The sequence below is a fragment of the Cinclus cinclus genome, chromosome 6 (genome assembly GCF_963662255.1).
Source record: "Cinclus cinclus chromosome 6, bCinCin1.1, whole genome shotgun sequence".
Taxonomy (NCBI): domain Eukaryota; kingdom Metazoa; phylum Chordata; class Aves; order Passeriformes; family Cinclidae; genus Cinclus; species Cinclus cinclus.
In genome coordinates, this window is record NC_085051.1 from 56,009,108 (window position 1) to 56,023,129 (window position 14,022).

Below are 14,022 nucleotides of genomic sequence, written 5' to 3' on the forward strand. Positions count from 1 at the left end.
TTTTTCCTACCCAAACAAATAATAATAATAGCATCTCTTCCCAAATTAATAACAGAACTCCATGCTTGCCAGTATTTCCCCAGCTTGTAGTGCAGCAGTCAGGGTTTCCACACCACACACTCAGTACAGATGTGCTCCTGGCACCATGGCAGCTGTACTGCAATTTTCAGGCTGACTGTGTTTTCCCTCCCAGCCCCCCCTCCAATGCTCCTGCTCAGAGGCGCTAATGATTTAATCAAGCTCTCCCATTCTTACCTCTACCACGTGGTTAATTAATACAGATTTTTATTTTTATGAGGGTGAATGGATTCTTTGTTAGGCCTTTTTGTAGGACTCTAACTGACCTTGGTTTTCTCTTGCCCTAGTTTTCAAAATGTCACTGACCTAGAATAAAAAAAAAAAAAGCTATAAAAAACCCCCCATACCCTGATCATTCTCTTTACTTTGGGTCAAAACTCAGTAAGCTAAACAGTGGATCTGAGAGAACAGAGTAAGAACCTGGTAAACCAAAAATACTCAAAATCTATCACATTTCACCTTGTGTTAACAACTCTTTAGGGAGCAATAACACATACAAGCAATGTGTCACGTAGGATAGCCAAAAATCAATACACACTGCTGGACAATGACTGTTTTATTCAGTAATGAGCTACCAACAAGTGCTACAAACCAGGCTGATCATTAGGAGCACAGGGACCAGTGAGTGCTGAACTCTCCCAGGAGGGAGAGGAGAGCAGCAGCACTGCCAGCCAGTTTTACTCTCAGCCTTCCTTAAACCGTGATGCAGAAAAAAACAAGACTTAAAATTAGTCTACTCTGCCCTTCTGCCTTCCATGCCCCCTTCCTGAGTTGGGGGAATGACAGCTCCAAAGAAAGCACCATCTCCTTCTTCAGCAGAGAGCTGAGGAAAGCCAATCATGGCAAAACAGATGTAAGCCTGTCCATCCACACCCATCAAACACTGTCACCAAACAGCAAAGAGGATTTCTTCTATCGCAACGACTTGTGTATCGCTGCCAGTGAATAATTTACAACTATATGGCTTCTTTAAAAAAAAAATTAAATTTAAGCAATCACGAGCCTGTCTGCCATCATCTCATCTGTTTCACCAGGAGAAATTACCTCTTGTGTATGATGTTTTTACATCTTCAGTTCACCACTGAGGTCAGCTGAGGCTATGTCTACAGCAGCATGCAGGGAGCTCATCAGGATCAGATCAAGAGAGCTGCTGCTCACAGCACAGTGCATCCACCATGTGGGAAGGGACAACGGTTGTGCTAGGCTAACCCCAGCCCCAATGCCCACAGACAGCCACAGCACCTTTCTTATTGCAATTTCATTCAAAATAACCATTTCCACACTCCCTGACAGAAGAGCAAGATGAACCAAAGGATGGGAAGCAGGGATAACCAGGACTGCTCCTTCAAGGCAGCCCTGCTGCTGTGAATTAATACACCAAGCAAGTACATTCTTTAAACGATTGGAACCAGCAGAAGAACAATTAAGTACTTGCTAATCCAGGGAGAGAGTGAGCAATTAACCCCCAAGCCCTTTGTATAGTCCCTTCCCTTCCACACAGCAACAATTTCATGTTCTGCAGAGAGGAAAGCAGGGAAAAAGAGTAACTTCCAGCATTTATGTTCAGCAATATGGTGTTAAGCAATTAAAAACAAACACACAAATTTTTGTCAAGATTGAGGAGTTTACCCAAAACCCGGTGAAGATAAGGAAAATACCTCTACAGGCAGGGATGGTTCTTTTCAAATCCAACTATTACATAAATATTAACTAAATCACTACTACCACATCAGTGAAGCAAGTGGAAATTTCCTGCACTGCTCCTTTCAACCTCCTTTTCCTTCTGAAAGCCAATTGTCCAGTTTACCAAAAGTGCTGCTCGCTCAGGAAGTGTGTTCACACCTTTGCCCTCCTGGCTTTCTTAAACCCTTTGGCTGCTCTCACTGCCAGGATGCTGGAGCAACCCTGCTCTGAATCACCACTGCCTTTACTGCCACCACAAAGTGGTGTTTAGTACTCAGGGATGTAAGCAGGTTGAAGTTAAATTCTTAAAAGTTACCAAGTCACATCATTTAGATATCAACATACTTCTAAAGGTAAATGTTCGAGTAGCTTTTCTAGCATTTTAAAGAAAATGAACAGTGAAGCAAGGATCTGACTGTAGTGGCTTCCAGGGCTCTTTACAGGTGCCTCAGGAGCCATCTACTCCTGTGGCATTTTAATGCCAGTTTTTAACCAGTTACGCACCAGATAATGCCTTTAACAAATTGAAATTTACCTAGCAGGGAACACTTTTATGCAACTATACAATCTTTTTTTTTTATGTTAGGGGTGTGAAGCAGACAAAAATACCAATGACTGAATTTTTTGCAATGCAGTTCCATGTGTCAGTTGCCTCTCCAGTGCCACCAGCCCAATCCCATCCCATGCCATGCAGCTGTGGAGTTATGGGAACTGCAGGGCAGCTCCTCGCCCAGGCAGCATAAACCAGGAATAAACTTCTATACAGCACCTATGGGAGCTTTTTGTAAAAGGCACCCTGGTAAAACTGTAACAAACATTTAATGGACTTTTTTAAATAGTTCCCCCCCATAAAGAAAAAAAAAGTGTAGCTGTAATAAGCAAGTGTGTCCATCAGATGAGATACACAGTTGAAAAAAAAAAAAAAAAAAAGCTGGGTAGGAACTATTAATTTACCTGACCTCTGGATGAATTAAGAGGATCTCAAAAAAACAAAAACCAACCCTTTTTCCCAGAGATGAGTACAACCTACTACAAGCCATACACCACTCCATATTTACAATTTCACATGAAGAGAAATCATTCATAAAGGATTAGACATTAAAAAAAATATGCATGACAGTATTTTCATGAAGTTATGACTAAACTCTCTTCAAAAACAGTTCTCTTCAAAAACTCTCTTCAGCTTTAGCAACCACATTCCTATATTATCATGCTTTGGGTTACAGTAATATGAACGCAGATTAGTAAGTGGAGCCAAAAATCATGACCCCTGCAGATAATTAAACAGTGAAAGAGTAAGTACATGCCCCAAACTCCAAGAGCTAAAACACACTCTCTTGTGTTTGAATTAGCTCAGCAAGCATGAAAAGAAAAGGGAAAACAGAGTTTCTGTACAGGCTTGGTGGGAAGCGCCACGCACGGGTCTGTTCGCTGTCCTAAGGAAGACTGGGAGGATTTGTGCATGGGACAGAAAATAGAGGTTGAATCCTCCCACAGGTAAAGAGATTTACATTCCCCAAGCAAAAACCAATCCTTTCCAGAGTGCCACAAACCCTGCAGAGCTCCTGCTGCAGCCACCCATCTGCGAGACCCTGCGCATTTCCCTTGCTGCAATCCTGCACTCCCGCTCAGCAGCAAAGCCTGGCTCCATTTCCAACAGCTCCCAAAGCACTGCCAGGAAGCTCTCCTCTTACCAAGCAGGTGACATGCCTCCTCATCTCGAGTAGCCAAAGGCAATTTTAGATGTTGACTGTGCCTTTTCAATTCACAGAAAGACAAGCAGCAGGCTGGACCCCTCTCTGGGGCCAGCCCGTGATGCAGTGATGGGAGGGAAACACAGGAGGAGGAGACACAGGACAGGGATCCTGTGTTATTCCTCCCATGCTCATTGCCAGCCAAGTCCTGAGCTCCTGCCTGCCCCATCCTACACCAAAAGTGACTTTAGGTTTCAAACATGGCCCATGGTGCAATGAAGCATCTCCCTGTCAAGCATCCTCTGTTCCCCAAAATGTTTGCAGATTTGCCTGGCAGGAGAAACCCTTCCTTCCCATAAGTATTCCTGCTCTGGATACAGCCATAGTAGGTCCAGCTCCAGGCTTTGCACCTGCACTTTTACATGGCTGTGCAGGGATTGCAAACAAAGCAATCCGGCAGCTGCTCTAAGTTGTGCTGCATCAGAAAACTGCAAAGAAGCAGGGAGGTGCTGAAGGAAAGGGCCCAGATAATGCTGACCTTAATCTGATTAAATTTTATTATAATATCTGGGACAGAGAGAAGGGAAAAAGGGAAATAAAAGAAGTCTGCCAGCTCCTGACATAATGCTCTTTCATAGCAATTTCCATTTTCTTGGCAGGGAGAAAAGAGGTAACTATTACTCTCATCTGGCTATCAGCTTGAAAGCTGGTAAAGGCTAAAGAGCAATACATAAATCTGAAAAGATCAATATATAAGGGTTTATATTCTTGCAGCTTTTTACTTCAGCCTCATGATTTTGTGACTAGCTTTACCATTTGAAAATGCCTGGAGATGGTGGCATTAGAAAACATACTGCTTTCATTTCTTCACCTTTTTTCTTTGTTTTTCAAGCTTCAGTCTCCTTATAGTAATTAGCTGACAAGAAAGATGCACTGAGAACAAAGCTATATTATTACCTATTTTCCAGTGAATTTCTTTACAGCATCTTCTAGGCCAAACACTGTTAAAGAAAATCAATGTTCACCCTTGAACACACTTCTACCTAAAAACCCACTAACAGGCTTCTACACTACTACACAAATAGCCACAAATTAAAAAGTAATTCTATAATAATTAGGACTAATAAGTAGTAAACTGTCCACTAATTACTTAAAGGAGATTGTTCTTTCCCTCTTTTTTCCTTCTTTTTCTTCCCAAAAGTGCTGTCCTTGCAGAAGACTGTAACTTAAATAAGTCAAACATACCTAAAATAACATATCTACACATGGTAGGGAAGAAAAAAAAAATGAAGCTAATGATTTTGTTACATTTTTTAGGCATAAACTTCACAAAGTTATATGACCAAACCAACTAACACTAAGTTGATCTTGCCCTCATTAAACAGACTAGACAAGTGCTCTATCCCCATGGGATGCCTTTCAGGAATAACGGAAGGTTGGATCACAAAGAATTTAAAAGCAGATTAAAATATATCTAGACTAGATCTCACTCCTGCTTTTTGCCTTCATGCACATCTCCTGTTATGCTGTGTAGCATACAGTGCTGGACATATTCTTTGAAGCTACAGTCCAGCAATTTGAAAACTGAGATCATAACAACTTTTACATCCATCTGCAGTCACACAAAATGTAAGCTGCTTTTCTGATAGCTATAAGCAGCTGCTCCTTGAATCTGAAATTTCTCTAACACTTCCCCAGGTGGAACTAAAGATTTAAAGCAATCAATGTCACTGGCTGCTTCATAAATCTCATCTCAAGATTCCTATTAATGGAAAAACCTGTTTCATTGAGTGACCCTATTCTTCTTACTTGACCTTTGCTACCACAGAACTGTGAGCAGAGCTGCTAATGGTCCCTATATGTCATGTCAGGGAGCGTGTCTTTGGTGCTTCCTCACAGCTGTATTGCCATTTGCTTGTTTGACCCTGAGCAGAGGCTGCAGCACCACATCTCCATACACAAAATGTGTCAGTACCATTTGTTGTGTCTTCAATCATTACAAAAAATGGCTCATGTCCCTTCTAAGGGATGTCTCCGGATGTTTTACAACAGCCAGGCACAGAGAGTTTGGGAACAAGATTTGCAGTGTGTTCACTTCAGCATAATGTAAGAGCTCCATTTATTACATCACAGAAATACAGACATTTCAATTTTACTAAGCAGGGCTCCTTCAATGAGATATTGACCACAAAATTCAACACAAACACCAACTTGACTTTTCAGAAAAAAAGAAAGAATTTGAAAGTACAACCCTGTCCTAACACCATGTAATTTCAAATCTGCCTTCAAGCTAGAGAGTGTTTTCCAAATCTGTTTCACAACAACAGCCATCTCAGCCTTTCTACCCAAGGCCGAGTTTGACTGGCACAACAAATGCGTGTCTGACAAGCTGTGCTTGGTGCAAAAGGCAGACTAGCTCCAGTCTGCTACAAGTTTTTGCTTGTTCTCTTGAAAACGCAACACTGAAGCAAAACGGAAGAAAATTCACCATTAAAGACACTTGGCTTTAGACTGCTATTAACACTCACTTGTCAAAACACACGGCTTCAACGACAGTATTAGTGCAAATATGGATCACAGGAGTGACTTGGCAGAATATTCTTTTGAACCATCTGTTTTTAACATATTTGGTCTCAACCAAGCACCATAGAAATTTCATTGCTAGGGAATTAAAAGGAAATAGCTCTGTGGAAACAGGAGTTAGCCCATCCGTTCTAGGATAACCAGGCTCTAAATACATCAAAGCCAAGCTTTTCCGCAGAGCTAGTCCTCCCTGGACTAGCCTCCTTGACAGCCTCCATGAATATGTTCACAGCAAAGTCAACCTTCACAGAAAATTCTTATAGAAGGAAATTCAACATGTGAGTCAGGAAAACCCAGAAGTTCTGAGAGGCCAGGTCAGACGCACTCATCATCATTTAACTGTCCAGGTAGATGCCATTAAACTGAAATAATTAAAAATTACCACTGAGTGTTCCCTTAACAAGTTATAACACCTAATAAGTTAGACCCAAAGACTTGACCCATAAAAATTTTGCTTAGAAGCCACAAAAATTATCCCCACTTGCAGAGGATATAGTAGTTAAAAAAAAAAGTAAAACAAATAAATAAAAATAGTAGTGTAGTCAATAGCTTAAGACAGCTCAATGCAACCACCTAATTGTCAGCAAGCTGAAAACAAGGAAACTAAAGAACTGACTTTTTTCCAGTGCTGGTGGTTCCTTTCCAAACAGTTTACAGCAACATGTATTCTGAGTAACAAAGCATAAGAACCAGTGAGCACATCAGTACCAAAAAAGGCAACTGGTCTGAAAATATCACAAGAAAGTACTACAAGAGCTTATCTGTCATTTCCCTGCTGAAGCCTCTCTCATGAAACACAGAAACATCTGCAAAGCACAAGAGTGCTAACTACACTCACCATAACCCCAGTTTAAACAGGTTTCTCAGAATTCCCTTCAACTTGTACACAAAACCACAGATTTTTGACAAAAATCTAAATTGAAAAAGCACAGAAAACTTCAGTGACTTACCTTGCAGCGTTAGATGGAGATCATCTATTTCAGAGGAAGCCTGCTCCTCTGTTGATGCAGATGACTGCTGTGATGCCATATTGAATTCTATGGAGATTCTCTAATCAATTTCCAAACTGAAATTCTATTAAAAAAAAAAAAAAGAAAATCAGTACAGTTTTACATAAAAATCGATGATGCTCAATGATGATGTGGCACCAAGATACACATTTTGTTTTGGGTTTTCTCCCCTTGGTCAGCTGTTCCCTCAGTTTATACAGACTAAAGGACTGTTCCTACTACAGGAACCCAAGCTTTGGTCCTTTGACTCTTTCCTAACAGTGGCCAGCAGCACTCCACAATACAAACCAGGATCCCAGTGGGTCTTGCCATGAAAACAAAAGGATCAGGAAAATTCAAACAATGTTGCTTTCTTTGAGAAAGCCAAGGTAACAAAAGCTCACAGTGCCTTCTGCAGATTGGTAGCTGCCAAACCTCATTTTTTTAATCCTTTCATTTCTCCCTTCCTGCCTGGATAATTGTTACTGAATGGAAACAATTCAGGCAGACTCTGCAAAGATTAAGATGAAATGAAAAAGGAGCAGTTATCGTATGACAATCAACACAACTGTTGTCTCTGTCCAGCACTCCCATGAAGGAGTCTCTTTTTCCAACTCCTCCATTTTCCTCTCCCTAGATACCTCCCCTATCTTTAAGGCAAATTTAGAAAACTATATGCTCTATCTTCCTTAAAAAACTATAAGTGCTCCTTGTTCTGCAGTATCATTCAATTTGCCTCTGTAGGAATAACTGGATGCTTAAGATAAAGACTTATTTTCATCAAGAACCCAGAAGTTAAACAAATTCAAAAAGAAATGAAGCTGAAAATTAAATAAGGGCTCACTCTTAAACAAGCTCTGTTACCTGCACAACTGTAACCTTTTCACCAGAAGCACAAGGATTTCCACACCATATATTAATAACTCATCCACCAAGTATATGTCAAAATAAAGGGCGTGAATAGATGAGTCAGGAAACACAACATTAAGGAATGCCAGAGAAATTCTTACATCCATTCCCTTGTGCACATGAGTCATGAGGCAGCCTTTGTTTACTCTACTCTATACTATTTTTCCTCACTCTCTGTCTCCTTCACAGAGCAGAAAGGAGAACAGGCATTCCACAAGGAGCTCTTCAATATTTTATTTTCTTCACCCTGAACAATGTGTGTCCTTGTGCTTTATCCAAGAGCTGCTCTGATGACAGGATTATTGAGTCCCTCACAAGATTTTCTATGGCACTCACCAGCCCAGCATGTGAACACTCCACAAACATCAATCAATTCACATTTACAGCACCTATGTGAGACCAGGGCTTATTGCCCACATTTAGAATCACAGCATGATTTGGGCTGGAAGTGACCATCAGTCCAACCCTCCTGCCATGGGACATCCCTTGATGGCAAGCAAAGGCCATGCAGTAAGAAACAAGGCAACAAAAAAAGCCTCTGGATTTCCAGATAAATAAATATTAGCTCATAAGGCTGAAGCTCTGATTCCTACTGCTGCAGAGACCATGCAGCACTTCTGAAAGTCACCAACAACTTGGAGCTGCAGCTCAAGGCACCAGATCTGAGCAAGGGGAACTCTACCTGGGGCAGGTAAAGGTCAAACCCATCTGGATAATCAAAAAAAAACATTTTTTTACAAGAGTTCGGCTTGCTTAGCAAGCAAAAATAGGAGGAAAAGGATTAATTTCATCTTTGGCTGGCACAAGAACATGATGGTATAAAACAAGCCAAGCCTTGAGATTAAGATGGAAATCATAAGGTATCTAAATTAGCCAAGAAAGCCAACAAAATGCTGGGCAGCACAAACCAGGGAGATAGAGAAATCACTATCCCACTCTGCTCAGCAGTTGTCAGGACACCTGGAATACTGGGTGCAGTTTGGGATCACGCTGTACAAAATATAAAATATTACGTGGACAGGCTGGAGAGAGAAAAGCACAAAGATGACTGGGAGGCCTGTGTGGGGAAATGGCTGAGAAAACTGGGTTTGCTGAGCCTTGAGAAAGGAAGGCTAAGGGGAGACCTTATCACCATGTTCCAGTATTTGAAGGGTGCCCACAGAGAGGATGCAAACTCCCTTTTTACAAAGAGTCATGTGGAAAACACAAGGGGTAGTGAGTACAAGTTACTGCTAGGGAGATTTTGATGAAACACAAGAGGAAAATTTTTCACAGAACAATCACTCACTGGATTAATCTCCCCAGGGAAGTGGTGGATTCCACAACATTGGCACTGTTACGATTTGACAGGACAGCATGCTGTGCCATCTTGTCTGGACCATGCTTTTAGCACAAAATATTGGACAAGATGGTCCTTGAAGTCCCTTCCAACCTGTAATTCTGTAATGAATACTGGTCTCTTACAGGAACTGAGGATGGGCAATGGCTGAGTGAGAATGCAGTGCTCACAGCTATGCTGCCTATGCCCAAGGCAAGGCAATCTTTCCTGGGAAACTCCCTTCTTTTTTTCTCTCAAGATTAAGCAATACAAACCCAAAGACTGAAAACACAGTATGTCAGGTGGCCTTAATATTTTTTTTTTGGGTATGACTAAGTCTTGAATTCAGTTTTTTGATCACCACCTTGAAGATGATGACAGATGGCCCAAGTTGGAAGTATGTAAGCAAACTCCCAGACAGTGGAAACTTATAGATCTGTTCAACTTCAAAGCATCCACATTTGAGATGATGACATGGGCAGAGCCAGTCTATGTTCAACTAACTTGCACGATGCTAGAGTCACTGGGACCACAGTCCAGAGAAAGGGAGCAGGATTTGGCATTAAAATTCCATTATAATAACAGGAAAGTATGCAAGAGCCATGAACAACTGTGATGGACATTTAATAAACAACACAAAATATATGTTTAACCTTTCTGTGACTGTTCCTCCTCTTCCCCCAACCCTTGCCAGCTACAGGAACAACACAGCACAGTGTCTCCTTTTATGTGCTTGCACTGCACTTCATGTGATGGGACCCTAATCTCACTTCAGATCTCTAACCAGTGAAGTAGTAGTTAAATCTAATGAAACTTCCAGGATTTCAAAGCAGGAATAAACTTTAATTGTTACTTAATTTATTAATTAATTAACTTAAATTACAGCACATGATCACAGAACACATATAAGTAAAGCATATGCTTTTAAATTCTCTTAAAGTCAACTTATGACATTCTTCCCAAAAGGATAGGAAATTTTAAACTTTTTTCTCTAAACACAGACATCCGCTCAATAAATCCACAGTGCGGGTTATGAAGACATCCAGCTAATACCATATGAATTTATGCTAAAACTTTCATGTCCCTCAAACCCTCAATTCACCATCCAACACAGCAGATGCATTTTGCCCTGCCCCAACAGAAGACTCCAGAGCTATTTTGAAGGGGAGAGACAAACACAGTCTTGGAGGACACACCTGCAAGGATTAGTCTTCCTTAAAAGGTACAAGGTACAGATTGTCTGAGAAGGGATTATACAGAGACAATATGCCCAGTTTGTCCTCCTCCCTGCCCCAAATTTCATTCAAATACAGCATTATCAACTGTAACTATATCACCACAGCCTCTGAAGGGTCTAAAACAATCAAGCTCTGAAGAGTCTAAAACCAACCATCAGCAATGGTTTTCATTTGGCAGTAGGAAGGATCATCTTTTCTATTTCACATTTAAGTCAATTATTTTGTTTCATAACAACTCATTGAACTGGAGAGCTAAACCAATCCCTTCCCCTCCAAGAAATACCGGACAAATAAGAAATATACACCCACAGTGTTGAAAAATAAATCAAATGCTTTCAAACCACACTTTGTCAGTGGGGATAAAAGCAAAGGTGAAGGGAATGACCTTGTGTTTCCCTCTCTCTGGAGAGTCTAGGATTCATGTAGGAAAGCATTAACTGCTTATATCTTGGGATAGCCTGTGAAGTATCACAGAGTCAAAGAGGCAGTTCCAGGCACACTGGGATCTTACTTCCAATGAATTCATTTCCTGTGGATTAATTTATGTGAATTACACCAGAGCAGTTGTGCAAGCTCACCTATTCTACAACACAGGATAAGTCATACAAGAAAGGTGCCATTTGCAATGTCCTCCTGGAGAAGAAAGCTTTCCATGGTGTTCTCCAAAGGGGCTAATTCTTGGCCACCTGGGCTCAATCCACACCTCAAATGGTTAAACCACCAACAAAAGCTTTCCTTGTGATGAGGGCACTCCTAAGACTCAAACCCTTTCTCCCGTACCCCTCCAGCTATTTCCACAATCGGCACCTAAAAACATTGGTGAAAATTATATCACCACAGCTGTATCACATCAACTCGACTGCAATTTCCTTTCCTCTACCAAATTCAGCTGATATTAGCCAGCAGATTGCAGAAAATCCTGGGCATTAACATACACACATATGCACAATGAAGAGAGAAACCCTAAGAGCAAGTAGCAGACTGCAAATCTCAAGGAACTAACCTGAAAATAATCATAACCAGGCTTTGCATTCCATTATCATACGAATAGACAACACTGATTTAAATACCTTGTCTCCAAGCGAGACTCAAGTCCTAATGAGACCTAAGAGATGCTCTTCTCTAAGCAGGGTCTTTATAAGGCCACTCTTGTCTCAGAAGAAAGGGTGAAAGAAGTTTCAGATGGATTTAGAGGATTCATTACAAAGGATTTCACAGCCTTAACATTAGGGTGGTTTGCAAACCTGGCTTTCAGCTGTTCCAAGCACTGCAGACGGTAAGATTCCACGGCATGGAAAACCCAGCAGTTACACAACATGCTCCTCACAGTTAAACCACTGCCATCTTCAAAAAACAATGCCTTCAAAAAACTACAGCTAAAACAGGATTCCATCAGTTAATTTAAAGCTACCTCTACAAAGCAGCTGTGCACATTATTTAGGAAGCAAGGCAAATTAGTTGCTGTGATTTCCACACCATCCCAGCTAAGAACCTTTTTAGCCCCTGAGTTTACAGCTAAATTGTGCGTGTCCCTGCACAGATGTACACCCACAGCCCTCCCCAGGAGCCAATCTTGAAAAACCATATGCCATGAAATTAGCTCAGTTTTGCACTCCTTAAAGCTGAGAGCAGCAGATACCTTGTAAATAGGCCCAGCTAGAGGTAGCTGAATATTATAAACCCCTGTTAGTAAATCCCTGCTTCACTGGTTTTGCCTTTGGAGATCTATGCCCCATACTTTCCCAATTATGTTGGCTACATGCTTCCCACTGGTGTTGCAATAGAAATTGCAGACATCTTTTCATGGCATCTCCAACTGCTTGTTTTTACTTTTCCTCCTTTGAAGTGCCACTGATTATTTATGACCCACTCAGGGACTCAAAGACCTGCCCTCCATAGAGGCCTCTCCATGTAAACTCAAGTCTGTTCCTAGCAACGGATTATTATTACTCATGCACTGAGCCAAGCCAACATCATGAACAGAAACAGCAGATTTTTATCTTTGGTGAACCAATCCAAAGGAAGTAGAGCTCCCACAACGCTGACCAATTGAAGACCCTTTCCTTTTTGGCTGTTAACAAAGATCTCTGTTTATTTTAAATTCAGAAAGAAGCAGTAACGCTTGGAGGTGCGAGTCCTGAGCCTTGCAAAGTGCTACTGAGCCACCTTTTTTTTTTTCTGGTAAACTATCTTTCTGTGAGTTTGACAGAGCCTCCCTAAAGGCAAATTGTTGGCATCCAAATCATGACCCCATGACCTCAATAATTAACACAGGAAACTCCACACCAAGTTGGTTTGGTTTTCACTTTTTTGTAATATTTTCTTTTCCATCACTTCTGATGTGCTCACAGCTTTGTTAAGCCTGAGAAGTTCACACTGCACTTCAGTCTGATGGTCCTGCTTTCTCCTCACGACTTCACTTACAGTGGTTTCACCATGTTTTCACTCAGTGGTGGGGAGAAAGGTCCGTTTAAAGGATGCATTTGCTATCATCTTGGCATTTAAACATATTTTCTTTATTTTTTAAGATCCTACTCCAACCCGAAGTTCATCCCTTACACCTTTAAAGCACTTGCCAACATTGCTCTTCTGGGCCATCTTAGATTGCATCACACTCCCAGCTGGAATGTGATCATACAGAAAATATGCTGATTCCCCCTCCCTTCAAAGCCAGATCCTCAGGAGGCAAAAATCAGGACAGCATCATTGACAGATCTACCTTGACTTCCCCTCTTGAGGAACTGACAACTTCTCTATATCTAGCAGAAAAAAAAAAAATATTATCCAGTATGCAATAATGACATATTCTCTGTGCTTCCCTGGAGGAAGAAAAGTACTTCCATTAGGTTTCCATCCCTTTGAAGGTGATACAGAAAAGAGGCTATAGCCTCCTGATCCTACATAATACCCAACAGCACAGTCAGATGGGTATGAGCCAGTCTTTTAATAAGTGGCATTAGTACATGTGGCATCAGAGAGACTCTGCACTGCCTGGGATGAAGTTGAAATAAGCCTGGATTTGGGTACTCCTATGCTATCAGTAGCTGGAGATAAAGGAATTGAAAAGAAAAAAGTTTGGAAAAGACTGAACAACTCTGCTCAGGTAGAACCAAGCCAAGAGAGCATTAGATAGATCTGCAAGACACCAAGCCCAGAGAATGTTAAGATCTTCAGCAGATTCAAAGCTGGACATGAAGCTGCACCCCACTGCCACAGAAATGATCTTGTCTCATGTCACCTGATGCTCTGGAATGACAAGTAAGGACTCCTCCAAAGAAGAGCTGCAAGACCAAGGCAGCTCTTACGTGTTTATTTATGACAAGCAGCAGCAGTGCATTTTTGTTATCCAGGGACTTCCCAGTGATCTATTTATAGTTTTTGAAAACCAGCCAGGAGAAGCATATGAGTATACAAAAGCCACACCATTTTTAAGGCCAGCAAATGTTGCTGGTTTGTCTTTGATTTACACATCAGTAACACTTCCTGTTACAGGAGCACAATGGATCTTCGCACTGTGTTAATCAATTTTA

The 14,022-nt window shown here is 41.3% G+C and overlaps 1 protein-coding gene across 1 annotated transcript in view; it reads right to left on the bottom strand.

Moving 5' to 3' along the window:
* SYNE2 (spectrin repeat containing nuclear envelope protein 2) overlaps window positions 1-7,647 on the bottom strand; it is a 153,976-nt gene extending 146,329 nt beyond the window's left edge. The window contains exon 1 of the mRNA XM_062494829.1: window positions 6,989-7,647. Coding sequence (XP_062350813.1) covers window positions 6,989-7,067 — 79 coding nt within the window. The 5' untranslated portion in view covers window positions 7,068-7,647. The remainder of the gene's footprint in view (window positions 1-6,988) is intronic.
* Between the last annotated feature and the right edge of the window lie 6,375 nt (window positions 7,648-14,022).